This window comes from Pteropus medius, unplaced genomic scaffold (assembly GCF_902729225.1).
Source record: "Pteropus medius unplaced genomic scaffold, Ma_sr-lr_union100, whole genome shotgun sequence".
In the NCBI taxonomy this organism is placed as follows: Eukaryota; Metazoa; Chordata; class Mammalia; order Chiroptera; family Pteropodidae; genus Pteropus; species Pteropus medius.
In genome coordinates this window covers 17,534,004-17,548,015 of record NW_024354503.1, presented here as the reverse complement: position 1 = coordinate 17,548,015, position 14,012 = coordinate 17,534,004, and the positions used below count along the sequence as shown (strand labels likewise).

General features: G+C 43.6%; 1 protein-coding gene and 1 pseudogene across 5 annotated transcripts in view; one reads left to right on the top strand and one right to left on the bottom strand.

Moving 5' to 3' along the window:
• Nucleotides 1-14,012, bottom strand: part of LRFN2 (leucine rich repeat and fibronectin type III domain containing 2) — a 191,402-nt gene that overhangs the window by 33,517 nt on the left and 143,873 nt on the right. For 2 of the 5 annotated variants that reach the window (XM_039854283.1, XM_039854285.1), the window contains exon 2: nucleotides 10,535-11,959. In XM_039854283.1, the coding sequence (XP_039710217.1) occupies nucleotides 10,535-11,934 (1,400 nt within the window). In that variant the 5' untranslated portion in view covers nucleotides 11,935-11,959. Of the gene's footprint in view, nucleotides 1-9,786; nucleotides 10,397-10,534; nucleotides 12,200-14,012 lie in introns of those variants that run through there. The other 3 variants (XM_039854282.1, XM_039854287.1, XM_039854286.1) reach the window with 2 other exon arrangements.
• On the top strand, nucleotides 446-1,054 carry LOC120596053 (40S ribosomal protein S24-like; annotated as a pseudogene).

Genomic DNA, 14,012 nt, shown 5'->3' with positions numbered 1-14,012 from the left:
TACAACAGTGACATCAAAGATCACTGATCACAGATCACCATAACAAATGTAATAGTAATGGAAAACATTGAAATAATGTGAGAATCACCAAGATGTGATACAGAGACACAAAATGAGCAAATGATATTGGAAAAATGATGCAGATAGACTTGTTCAAGTTAGGGTTGCCATAAACCTTCAATTTGTAAAAAACACAGCATCTGCAAAGCACTATAAAGTGGAGTGTGATAAAATCATGCCTGTATTAATTACTCAGGTTCAGCTTAGGGGTAAGAAAAATGACTCCAGCAACTGAAATGTTTGTGTTTCTTAAGTGTTTCTCATACTTTATCTCTTTAGAGATATCCCCATTTAAAGAGATTTTTATTTCAATGTTATAGATGGAGCAAAAGCCTCAGAGAAGTGAGGTCTTTTCTCCCTGGCTGTTTGAAGGTCTGCCGCCATCATGAACGAAACAATAATTATCTGGACCAAGAAGTTCATGACCAATAGACTACTTCAACGGGAAAAAAAATGCTCGTCGACATCCTTCATCCTGAAAAGGCAACAACACCTAAGATAGAAATTCGGAGAAAACTAGCCAAAATGTACAGGACCATACCAGATATCATCTTCATATTTGGATTCCAAACCCATTTTGGTGGTGGCAAGACAACTGGCTTTGGCATGATTCATGATTACTTGGATGATGCAAAGAAAAATGAACTCAAACATAGACTTGCAAAACATGGTCTGTATGAGAAGAAAAAGACCTCAAGAAAACCGTGAAAGGGATGCAAGAACTGAATGAAAAAAGTTAGGGGGACTGCAAAGGCCAATGTCGGTGCTGGCAAGAGTGAGGTAGAGACAGGACAACAGCAGGAGTAAAGATTCGTCAATAACTTTATCTGTGATGATTGAGCAGATTTTTCACGAGAGGATTAATAAACTAAGAACTTAAAAAAAAGTCTCAGAGAGGTGAGATCACTAGTTCATGGCAAAGCTGGGATTAGAACCCAGGTCTTCTGTTTTCTCCCCTCACCAGAAATTCAGAGACCAAACCACCAGCCGTAAAACTTACAGGAACTCTGTCTACCCGTGCTGCCCACACCCCTAATTTTACTGAGCACAATGACATGACACCGAACACACATCAAAAACACTGGGGGAGGTTTGCAAACAGAGATCTTTGGGAGTGCACTCAAGATCTCCTGGAGGGAGGATACAAACTCCTCAGAGAATTCCAGTGTGCCATCAGTGCTGGGAAACACTGACGTGGTGTTCGAAGTCAGAACAGTTGGGTTTTGTGCCTTGCCCACCCACAGTCTGCCCAGAGCTGTACTGAGGCTAAAAGGAGCTAGCTGCTGTGAACATGCTTGGGAAAGTCTAGTTGTCAGACAAGTGTTTGATGTCATTCTGGTGGCCGCCACCACCAGCCCTGATCCCAAGTCCCAGACACTCCTCCTCCCCAAACCCTCCCTCTTTAAGCCTTCTTTGGTGTTTTTCTGGTGTGAAATAAACGATATCCCCATGCCCACGTCCAAACTAACTAAACATATACAATTAACAAGGGGCTGGTTCTCCCTTACTAGAGGAGGAAAAAAGTGACATTTCAGAAGAAAGACAGACCTGATACACACTAATCCCTTTACTCCTGCTAATTATTTCTGTCCTCAGAGATGTCTCTAACCAGAGCTTTTTGAGAATGAAGAAGAAATGACAAGTAGAGAAATTAGCCAACACTGAACAAATGTGCTGGAGGTTTTTGAATCTGAGCAGTGTCATCTTCTTGTGCATAGCAAGAGGGCAGGATGAGAAGGCAGTGATATGATTTGAGACACTCTTGGAAGACACCCCTGAAAAAGAAGATCCCTCCTATACACAGACCTGCTATGGGGTTTGAAATTCTACTGTTAGAGATTCACTTGTTTGGGTCTTTCAGAGTTTCCAATTGAAATACAAAAATTTCTGAAAGGGATTACACCTTATACTCTTAAAACTATCAGATCATTTTCCTGGTTTACGTTCTTGGGGTAAAGCTTTGAAGAATGGAGCCACAAGAGGCAGCCTGGAGAACAGCAACAAGGACAGTGGGCCAAGAAGGGAAAGTGGGCAGGCTCCTAATAACAATAAGTACTTACATGTATCTAGTATTTCATAGTTGACTATGAAAGATCACTTTCAAATACATGATCTATTTCAGTCCACACTAAAATCTATGAAATATGCAGAAAGAAATCTCTGTTCCCACTTTATAGGTGAGAAAATGGAGTCCAAAAGCAATGAAATGATTTGCCTGTGATCCCAGGACTAGTAAATGGTACAAACTCAGGTTCTGGAGGTGCCAGCTGCCTCCTTATCTTTCTCTGTATTACTGGGAGTATATTGTGCCTTGCTTTTTAGAAAAACTACATTTCCCAGCCTCCCTTGAGACAGGTGTGGCCAATCAAAGATAAGAGAAAGTTATTGGGTAGAGCTTCTGACACTCCTCTCCCTTTTGCCCTTTTGCCCTTCTGATTTTTGTCTTTCTTGCTGTGTAGAAAGGAGACGTGATAACCAAAGCTCCGGCAGTTATTTTACACCATGAGATGACCTTAAGGACAGAACTTGTGCCGAGGATGGCAGAGCAGAAAGATAGAATGGGTGGGGCCCCTGGTGACCATGATGCCCAGAAAACTAGACCTAAACTCTCTTCCACTGGATTTCATCTACATGAGAGACATATAAACCCTGAGTTTAAGTTACATTAGGTTGAGTTTTCATCCCAACTGCCACTCTGGACTACTCTCTGGGATGCCTCTAACAACTTTGTCACTTCACAATGGCTCACCTGAAGAGGCGCTGAACCCCCAAATCCTCACCTTGACCATATCTTCTGCTAGCTGGTCCCAGGGGACTATTTCTGGGTGAAACTCAACGTTCTCACTGGCACCCCTGTTCCCTTTTGCTCCCACACTGCTTAAAATGTGGAGAAGCAAGTAAAGCTGAAAGAGAAAATCTCATCAAACTTCCAGTGGCTTACCCCATTCTTTCTAGAAAGAGAAATTATAATTGATGTCCTCAGCCCAAGTCTCCAGCCTTAACAAAACCTCTGGGAGGTGTGAGATGTTCCTCCCAGCATGGTACCTGGATTGGGAGACCACATCTCTAGTCTATTCTGTGGAACCTTGGAAAATCTACTCAATTAATTTGAGGCTTAGTTTTACTATCTATAAAGTGGGCATGATATTTGTCCTGTTAATCCCTACTTGTGGATGTCAGGTTTCAATAGTCAAATGGCATGAAATAAATTTAAAAATATTTAGAAAAATAAAATCCAAGGCAGGCTGGTTTTGATTTTGGTTCCAATCAGGGAAATGCTGAGGGGCTTTTCCCTCCACTCATCCCAGTTTCCTTCTTTATAATTCTTTCTTCCTCTGCCTATGTGAGCTCAACCCATCCTTGCAGGAGAAGCTGGACTGTCTGATGAAGCAGCTGAGTCAAAGAAACTTGCCTGCACAGGTGGATGCTCTGTATCTGGCATGACCCCTCCCTTTAAGGAACACCTATTCCTACAAGTCTCTCCCCATATCAACAAGATTCCAGATTCATCAGTAAATTTCCCTTCACTCCGTGGTGAAAATGGCTGTATTTTCATGGAAGAGAGTATATTTCTACTGAAGAGTTGATTAATAAGATCCTGACAGGGTTGGAACTGGCTGAATCTGCCTTCTTATCTTTTTCCCAGACGGGAGACAGGACAATAAAATTTCCCCCCAAAATCCCTTGTCCTGCAACACTCCATAGGGTGATTCAGTCTCTCCAGGATAGGGGGAATGTCTGACAATCATGGAAGAATATGATATGAAAACTGGGACCCGCCAATAGAGCAGGGAGGCATGGAATGGCTGCGGTCTCCCTTCGCCTTAGGGTCTCTCTTCTCATAATTCCGCACTTTCCCTACATGGAGATGATGGATGCATAATGAACACCATGAAGGCAATGCTGCATCCTGGTTAACTCCACACTGTGCTTTAGGAGCATGCTTGCTGTTCTCCCAGCCCTCCTGGGGACCGTTCCAACATCACGCCTGGTGACAGATGTTCTTGATGACTCTTGGAGACAAGTATTTGTGAATGTCACTTGGACTTATAATGACATACAGGGAACTTAATTTTCCATGTCACACCAGGGATGAGGCCAAACTGAAATGGGCTGCTACTTTTCCTGGTGGGGTACTACCTTCTTTCTGATGCCCCTCTCAGCACCCTTCCTCTTCCCCTTATTGAACCCTCCCCACTCTGACACTGTCTCTATTAATGATAGCCACTTCCTGCAAGGATAGGCTCTAGGGCTAAGAACAAGAGAGTTGGCCCTCCCCACTCACATGAGAAACAGGCCAGGCCCCACCTGTGGACTGTCTGTGTCCAGCCTGTCCCAGGGCCTGCCTGAAGTGCTCAGCTGTGTGTGCTCAGAGAAGGCATATGCCTTGGGATGTCAGCAAGAACCATTAGATAATTAGGGAGCTAATTATCTGATAAAAGAACAAGACATTATTTCATAGCCAAAATCAAATCCTAAGTTTCCCATGATTTTGGATTACCCATGCTGCTTCTTCCCCTTCCTGGCATTTAGAATAGAATTCAATATTTTCAGACACTGCTCACAGCTCCCCAGGGCAACTGTGGGACTGTGGCATCAGTCAGTCGTGATCTGTCAATGACTTGTGTCCAGGTCTGGTTGGACAATCTGAGCCACTGCCAAGGTCCCTGTCTGTGACCTCAGGCCCTGGGCTTGAAACACTAATCTGAGGTGGCAAGATGCCAAAACGGCCCAAACTGGTAAAAGCAGGTGGATTTAGCAACTGCTAAATAGTGTCTTCGTGGGATTAAACAGAGTCATAGATTATCAGAGCTGGGCTCATTTTAGTCACATGTTAAAGTCTGGATGCCCACTCAGTAGCCCTGGCATGGAGTCAGCTGGGTTGTGCCCAAACCCTTCTGGTATGGGCAGCTCACGACTTTGTGGAAGCTCTTACTTATCCTGCCATTGGGAAGCTTTGATGTTCATTTCCATTCTGTTCAGTCCACCAAATGTTGACTCGATAGCTGTTATGGGCCAGGACTTACTAGATGCTGAGGATACAGAGAACAGCACATATGAATAGCACATGCTAGAGAGGGAGAAAGATGCAAAGCCAAATCATTCCACAGCCAGATGGAGAGCAATGAGAGAGGTGTGTAAAGCTGTTGCTATTGAACTTTTTTTTTTTTTTTTAATTTTTTGTATTGGGCTGATGCCTACTCTCTTGCCTGGATGTATGTGTTTTCCTCTCTTCTACTTATAAGTTCTTTGAATAAGTTAAGAGAGCTATAGCTTCCTTTCTAAGTCCTGTCATCTCCAAAGTAACCTTCTGCCATCACACATAAACTTCCAGAATCTCACACTCATCAGTTGATTACTAGATACACTGCAGTTGGTAAAAATGACTCTTAAGACGCATGCCATCCTGTATTAAACATATTAAAGCTCTGCTCTGACCAGCTTGAATGATTCAGTGATTAGAATCATAATCTCCCATGATCTGAACACTTTACTTCTGTTAACACAACCAAAAACTACAGGAATCTTTTAGCAGTTCCATCACTTTGTAGTCATGTTTTTTTTTGAGATCAACTAAAACTCTGAGCCTATGACACACAAAATTCCAGTCAAACCAGATTTTCCTCATCTCAAACTCATGCAATTGAGTCCTTGAACCAAAAGAAATACAAGCTTTCTGAGTTGTTATTTATGTCAATAAGAAAATATACTGAGCAGTACAGAAATGGAGACAGATGTTGAGGCACAAAGCAGAGGCGTTTTTGCATGTTCACATTGATTTATTAATCAGTCTGGTTATTTGGCCAGTTATAAGTCTACTTCACTAGTTCCCATTTTTCTATTTTGTTCTAAACACAGCGTGAGATTTTGTTAAATGACCTAGGCAATTGTGATACATTCTGAGTCTGGTAATAAGTCACAGCTAATGGAAATTCCCAGGATGTTTTCCAAGGGTACCTGTCATCCCAGAAATTCTGCTCCTCTTCCCTGGTGGAAATGCATGGGGACAAAGCCTTGTAGAGAATCGCTGTGCAAGAAGGGATGTCACTGAAGAGTGTTGCCCTCCTGAATGATGAAGAGGCAGATTAAAAGTTTGAGAATTACTGGTCAACAGTGTCTCTTGAAGACAGCTAGATAATTTTGGGGCAGGATTTGCTCCCTGTGAACCCATGTTGGGTCCTGGCAATCAGCATTCTTTTCCATAGGCTTTCAGCCATCTTTTGAGAAATCCTTTCTAAAATTTGGAATGTCCATGCCCAGCCTATCATCCTTTGCTTTACAAGGTCTCTCCTTTGAAAAGTAGAATATCCATCCTTTTCCCCTCTTAGGTACTTCCCTTTCTGTTCATGCTGTATCAGGACCACTCCCACAGACTTGGGAGCATCATCTAGTGTTCCTTTAGTCCTGGATGTGACCTCTGGGGTCTGCATGCCAGAACTCATGTCCCGCATGCCAGAACTCATCTCTGCTGGCCTTTGGTTCCCTCTTTGTAGTATTGGTATTATCCTTCCCAGTTTGCCTGGATTCTGTCTCTGTTACTTATCCTCTGTGTAGCACCTCTGGCAAGTTTTTTTATATGAAAAGTAGAATAAGCATAGTTCTTGCCTCCTGGGAGTTTGTGAAAACTAAATGAGTTAGCATGCATGAAGCCCTTAGAAGAGTGCCTGGTGCAGGTAAGCTCTCAATGCAGATTCGTACCTTTATAGTAGGTCCTCCAATAATAACGTTGTTTCATCATAATATTGATGAGATGCCTTAGAATGTAACTCCTGTTTTTGCCAATTAGCCCATGGTAAAATTGGTTTTGGTTATATGTCGTCTTGCTTAAAGTTGTGGAGCCTATCTATCAAGGATCTTAAGTGAAGACTAACTGTTTTGAGGTGGTTGTTCTCCTTGCTGGGGAGGGTGGAGGCAAATTAGAAATTGCCTGGCTTTGCCTGCCAGCTCTTGTCTAGTTGCACTGCAAACTTCTTCCCAACTAGCAGACCTTTGTCATTTTTTCTTCTTGCTCTGAACATGGATTAAAAAGCCCTTGTTAGCTGCCTTAAGCTCTCTCTGTATAGCGTGTGTTTCTCTTTAATATTCATCTTTGGAAATAGCCTTGTTTCCCTTCTTTTATATACTTTCCTGTCAAAATCAGAGCAGATCAAATACGCTGGTGTCTTTTCTGTCTTGCGGAGACAATTCATTTTCTAAAAATCCAGTTTCTTCTTTTGAGTCTCCTATTTCCCCTGAGCCAGAATTGCTGTTAGGGCATTGGGTAGCATGGTCATGGTGGCTGAGTTTAGGTGCTGAAGCCAGAAGGCCTGAGGTCAAGTCAGTCCTGCCTCTTTTGGGCTGTGTGACCTCAGAGAGTTATTTAATTCTCTCGGCCCCTTTTACTTCTCCATATGTCCAAGAGAATTAAATGAGATACTGCATGGAAAGCTATGTGTCAGGCACACAGTAAGCTGGTGATAATGTTGACTAGCAATTGCTATTACTATTATCTGACTACATACTCACCTTGACCTTTTCCTCTAAAATTTTGTAAATCTGGCTTCTTAAAACTGAATTGTGTACCTAACCTTCCTCTTCCATTTCTTTCTCCAGAATGGCAGACAAGATAAGTCTTACTCTCACATTACTGTTACTATTATCACTACCAATGATAATAATAATAATCTGTATTCCTTAAACACTTATTTTGTGCCCCACTATTTGGACAGGTTTCCATGCTGTATCTCTTCTAGTCCTCAGGACGCCCTAAGAGGAACTCAGTATTGTTACCTACATTACTTTTAATTCCAAGGTTTCTGATGCTCCCATTTTATTTATATTTATAACCCTAGTGTCTCCAGGGTCTTAATCACCAAATAAAAGCATTTTGAATTCTCACCTTGAGTGATTTCAGGAGTGTAGCCCCAACCCTCCCCCGCCATGACTCTCTTGGAGTTTCTGAGACTCCAAGAGAGTCATGGGGCAGGGGTTGGGGCTACACTCTTGATCTCTCTTGACCCATGGACCCTTTAGCTGTCTGGTGAAGCCTACAAGATCCTTCTCAGAATAATTGTTTTATAGGCGGGGAGGGGCGCCATTTTGACAACTTCGGCGTGCTGTCACCTTGATGCTAACATTACTCCCCTCTCATAAAATTCAGTTCCCTTCATCCTATGCCTGTGCAAGCCTCAGAGCTGGTAGCTTTTCACCTTTACACTTTTTATCAACTTCAAGATTATATATAATAAATTCACAAGTGAAGAAATCCACTTATTTTTGAAAGGTCATTCTCACAAGTTATCAAAGAAATGCAAATTAAAATAAGTTCCATTTTTTACCTATAAAATTGGCAAAGATGAAAGTAATTATATATTCAATAATTGGCAAAGGTGTGGTTAAAGTTGGCACTGTCACCTTCCACTGGTGAGAGGGCAAATAAATATTCATATGTGATGTATAAAGATTATTATTTTCTTGTTGAACCTGTAATTCAACCCCTAGGAAATATGCTAAGGAAAGTACTGAAGCTGCACAAATATATTTATGCACAAAGATAGTCATTGCAGCTTTACTTTTAATATTGAAAAATGCTGAACAACCTAAATATTCAACAATAGATTTGTTAAATAAATTATGGTAAAGCCAAATGAAAAATATTTTAACACCATGGGAACTGAGCAAGCCACAATGTTGAGTGGAAGGAATTAAGAAACAAAAATACATACTAGAATAATCATAAATATTGTTTTGAGTTGAAATGAAGAGACCAAAGGCCTCTGGTTAATTCTCAGTGATGGGATTACCAGTAATTTTTATCATTTTTCTCTATTTTCCAAATTTGCTACAAAGACCATTACTTTTATAATTAGAAAAATACATATGTGTATCTTTAAGTTTAATTATATATCTATACGTCCTTCTACATGTGTATATATGCATATATTTCAGTTAAGTTCCAATGCTGCTTTCTTTACTTCCTGAGAAGTGAAGCTGTTCTCCAGACAAGCCATGTAAAGGAAATTCCAGGTAAGCATATGCCAAGTAAGGGTGCTTCCCTGACTCCCCCAGTTTCCACAGGGCACCACCCTCAGTCTTTTGGACTCACTGGGTAAGTGAATACCTTCCTTATGTGCTCTTCTCCCCCACACCTTCACATCCGGATATTCATCAACTCAGGAGGTCAGAGCTGGAAGAAACCTCAATGACGGATCAAAGGTTCTTGATCTCTCTTGACCCATGGGCCCTTTAGCTGTCTGGTGAAGCCTACAAGATCCTTCTCAGAATAATTGTTTTATAGGCATAAAACGAAACATGTAGGATTTCAAAAGAAAACATTCATTCCTTGCGCAGTAGATTTCAGGCTATGTCCCTCATGTTTAACACAAACTGAAGCTACCTGAAAAAGGAACTCACCTGCGGTCAGATGTCCTGGCCCTCTGGCCAGTATCCATCACTCCCTTCTTCTGAGTGACTTAGGCAATTCTCCTGCAGCTTTTCAGTCTTAAACCTTCCTTCCTACCAGTCTAGGAAATGGCCCCTAGATATAGCAAATTTGCAAGGTCAACATCGCTGTTTCCATTTCCAGATAAGGAGACGGACATCCAGAGAGGCCAGTACAGGCAGGCAGGATGGCCCTTCCTCTAATATACCAGGGGCTCATGTGTTCTGCTCTAGCTAATTGAAGCTCATCCAGGACTTCAGTGGGACAAACTGGAAAGGGAACACTCTTCTCCCTCTGCTCAGAGGCAAGAGGCTGCCTGGGGGTGAAGTCAACTCAGAAGAAAATGGAACTCAGGGAAGGTACGAAACTCTGAGAAGGCAGGATGTTTGTGGGGCTTTTGATCTAGCTGAGCCTGAAACAGGTCCCTAAGTTTTCAACTCACAAGCCAAAACATTACCACTCCCTTTATTTTTTTAAGCCAGTTTGACCTGGGTTCAATTACCTGCAACCAAGTATCCAGACTAAGTTACATATTGGTTACCTCTATTTTCCAGGTGAGAAATACTGAGGCAATCCAGGAGAATTATCTGACTACCAAGTAGCCAGGCCATATCTGAATTCTATTATTCCTGACCTCCAAGCCTTAATCACAACTGCATCCAACTTTAGGCGAAGGTCCAGAATCACTCCTCCTTAGAGGAGTCAGACCCTTTGGCCAAAAGGTCCACTCATTGTTCTTGCATATCCTCCAGCTTTCACTCAAAATCAAAAGTTTGGAGGCTCGTAGCTGTGACCACCTACCACTGTAACACCCCTTGGGGGCCTGGTCTTCTTACATATACATCTCATCAGGCTGCCCATGTAAGGTCCTCTCTTCTTCAATTTATAGTCAATGTTCTTTCTATCTCCTCTAACCTGCAAGAATGGCATAGAATCCCCACAGGCATTGTTGGGGAAGAGGACCTTAAGTGGCAACAGTTCAAAGCCCTCCTCCCATCACCTCCTCCTTCCCCAGTCAGACACCTCCCTGCTTTTGCTGCAGCCCCAGCTCACCTGTAAATCAGTACCTCATCGTCAGAGCAGTTGTACTGCAGCTGGTACATCTTCACGCGGGGTGCTGACTTACTGACCGACCACTTGACCAGGGCCGAGGTGGTGGTCACATCAGACACAAGCACAGCCCGTTCTGGTGGGCTTTTGGGAGGCTCTCCACCCCCGCTGCCTCCACCTCCTCGGCTGGTCTTGCTGGAGCCAGTGATGTCCGAGAGGCGTGACTTGGGGGGTGCGGTGCGGCTGGTGCTGTTGCTGAGGTGTGGCAGCTGGACGATGGAGACCTCCACCATAGCTGTGGCCTCCCCTGCGGCGTTGGCGGCAATGCAGGTGAAGGCGCCGCTGTCCTGAGATGTGGTGATGAGGATGTCCAGGGTGCCGTTGTCGTACACAGCAGTCCTAGAAGAGTTGCCCACAAGGCGGTCATCGGGGGCCACCCAGTGGATGAAGGGGCTGGGGTCCCCGATGGCCTTGCACTTGAGCATGGCCGCCTGGCCTTCCAGAACCAGGAGCTTGTGTGTGTGCTGGGTGATGAGAGGTGGCTCACACACAAACTCCTCCTCGCGCACATGCCAGAAGTAGCGGCCCTTGAGGCCCCCGGGGGAGCCACAGGTCTCTAGGTCATCATCCCGCTCAAGCCTGCGCAGCCAGAGGAGCTCACAGTTGCAGTGCAAGGGGTTCCCCCCAAAACTAAAGGACAAAGGTGGAGCAAAGGGTGTGGCAGTCAGAGCAGAGGCCTGGGAACGGGCAAAGATGGGGTCTGGGGGCAGCTTCTGCAGCCTGTTGGAAGTGAGATCTAGGCGAGCCAGTTTCTGCAGGTCGGCAAAGGTGCCCTCGGCAATATGGTCCAGTAGGTTGTGGTCCAGACTCAGCTGGTGCAGGTTGACCATGCGCCGCACGGAGCCCCAGGGCAGGCCATGGAGGTTGTTGTAGGAGAGGTCCAGGTCCTCCAGTGTCAGTAAGAAGTCCTCGAAAGCCTCATCAGCAATGCCGCCCAGCTGGTTATTGTTCACAATGAGGTGCTGCAGGTTGACCAGGCCACGCAGAGTGTCCTCCCCAAGGCTGGGCAGCCGGTTGCTGTCAAGGTGCAGGGAGCGGAGACTCTCGAGGTCCAGGAAGGAGAACGGCTGGATGTAGCTGATGGTATTCCTGGACAGGGTCAGGTCCACCAGCCCTGACATGTTGGCGAAATCCTGGCGACCAATGTGGATGATGAAGTTGCCGCCCAGACGCAACTCCACCGTCCTCCGGTCAATGTCAGGGGGCACGAAGAGCAGCCCTTTGGAGGGGCACAGGGTCCCCAGCGACTCAGACAGGTTCTGGCAGACACAGTACTTGGGGCAGGCATCGACCACGGCAAAAGCCATGCCAAATGCCAGCAGGCCGCCAAGCAGGGTCTCCATGGTCTGGTCACTCAGACCTCGGCGCCTGGAAAGGAGGGACACAAGGTCAGGGTCAGGAGGTAACTTCCTAGTGCCCAGCACTTCCTGCCTCACATTAACCCCTGCCTTGAGGAGCTGCAGAGAATGGCATCTGCTCATGCCAAGTATAATCTCTTCTACTAATCCTTCTAACACAGTTCTACTTTTTTCCCCTTAGCTCTTATCCATCTTCTAACAGACTATTTAATGTATTTATAAATTATGTTTACGAAATATTTCTTATCTCTCCCACTAGAATGTCAGCTCCTGGAGGGCAAGTCCTTTTGTCTGTTTTGTTAATTGCTATATCTCATGCATCTAGCACAGTCCCTGGAACATAATAAGTGCTCAATCTATACTTGTTGGATGGATAGGTAGATGAATAGAAGGCTAAGTGGATGGACTCTGGATAGATGGATGATGGATGGATAGGATGGATGGATGGATGGATGGTGGATAGATGGATGGATGGATAGAAGGAAGAATAATTCTGTACCAGTGGTTCATTTATGATCATTGGATTTGAAAAGTGCGTTATAACTGTACTTTGAAGCAGTTTTACCTTCTTAATTGGTTTAGACTCAGCATGAAATTAAATTGGATCAGCATTCCTTAAGAACAAGAACATGGAGGAGAGAATTGGCCCTGGAGACGCCAGGGTTAGTGAGAAACTGGCTTTTGAATAAATTCTTCACCATGGAGAATCCACATAGTAGATGCATCTTTGGAAATTCAAGGAAGTAAAGGAGGCAGTGGGACATAAACTTCTTCTGAATACTTAGTATGTGCTGGGTTCTCTGCCCAGAATTTCAAATGCATCATCTCATCTGGGCTTCAGGAACACCCTTCATAAGGCAGGACTTACCTGTATATGTAGATGAGGACTTGTCCACGGCCTAATATCGTCTCTCAGGTCTTTACTCAAAAATCACCTTCTTACCCACACCCCACTCAGACTGTGAATTCCCCTCTTCCCTGCTTTGTGCTTTCCCCTTGAAATTTATCATTATCTAACTTACCGTATGTATTTTTCTTATCTGTCTTGTTTATTGTTTGTCTTTTTAAAGTTTATTTTTTTTAATTCATTTTTTGTCACAGTTGACATGTCTTATATTAGTTTCAGGTATACAACATAGTGATTAGACATTTATATACCTTACTAAGTGATCGCCCCGTTAAGTCTAGTACCCATCTGATACCATACACGGTTATTACAATATCATTGACTATATTCCCTATGCTGTACTTCACATCTTATTGTTTGTCTACCTCACTGGCAACAAAGCCCCAAGAGGCTGGGACTTATTTTCACTCATTACTGTACTCTCAAAGTCTAAAACACCCCCTGACACATAGTAGGTGTTTTTGCATGAATGAATATCTAGAAAAGGAAGAAAAAGGACTTTGGCCCAGGTCTTTGTGCTTTTGCATATGACACTTTTCTCACTATTCCATGTTGTACTGTCCATGGCCCTATTTATATAATACTAAAAATTACATCAATCAAGTTGGACTTTTGGAAAATTATGCACTCTGCTTGTGTAGCATCATGCAGACCAGCAACTCTCAAATTGCCTTCTAAGAGTGCTATTTAGAGTTTTGTAAGAAAGGCTTCTAAGGCCAATGAGTTGGGGAAGTGTTGCCTACTCTGGCTGGCTCCTGCAAAAGCTCTATGCGCATTAGCAGGTTCAGAAGGGTTGAGAAATTCTGCTGCAGTAAAGAAACTGGATTAATGTTTAATTCTGCATTGCTCCCTTTTTCTGTCTTGGGTAAATCTACTCTTTTTTCCGAGCAACAACTATTAATATCTTGAGGAAGGAGCACTTCATAGCTCCTAGTTTAAGGAGCACAGCCGCAGACAAAACAACTAGCTAATAAAACAAAGATATGTTGTAAATTTAAAAACCTATATAGTAAATTTAAAAAGCTATTCCAATCAGGTACTATTTTATTGTGAAGATTTGAATTTTATTATGTCTGTTTAAGGGTAAATTCCCACCTGAGAGCCTTCAGGCCTAGAGACTTACCCTGTATTTCATCTGGAGAGAGTATTGTTTCTG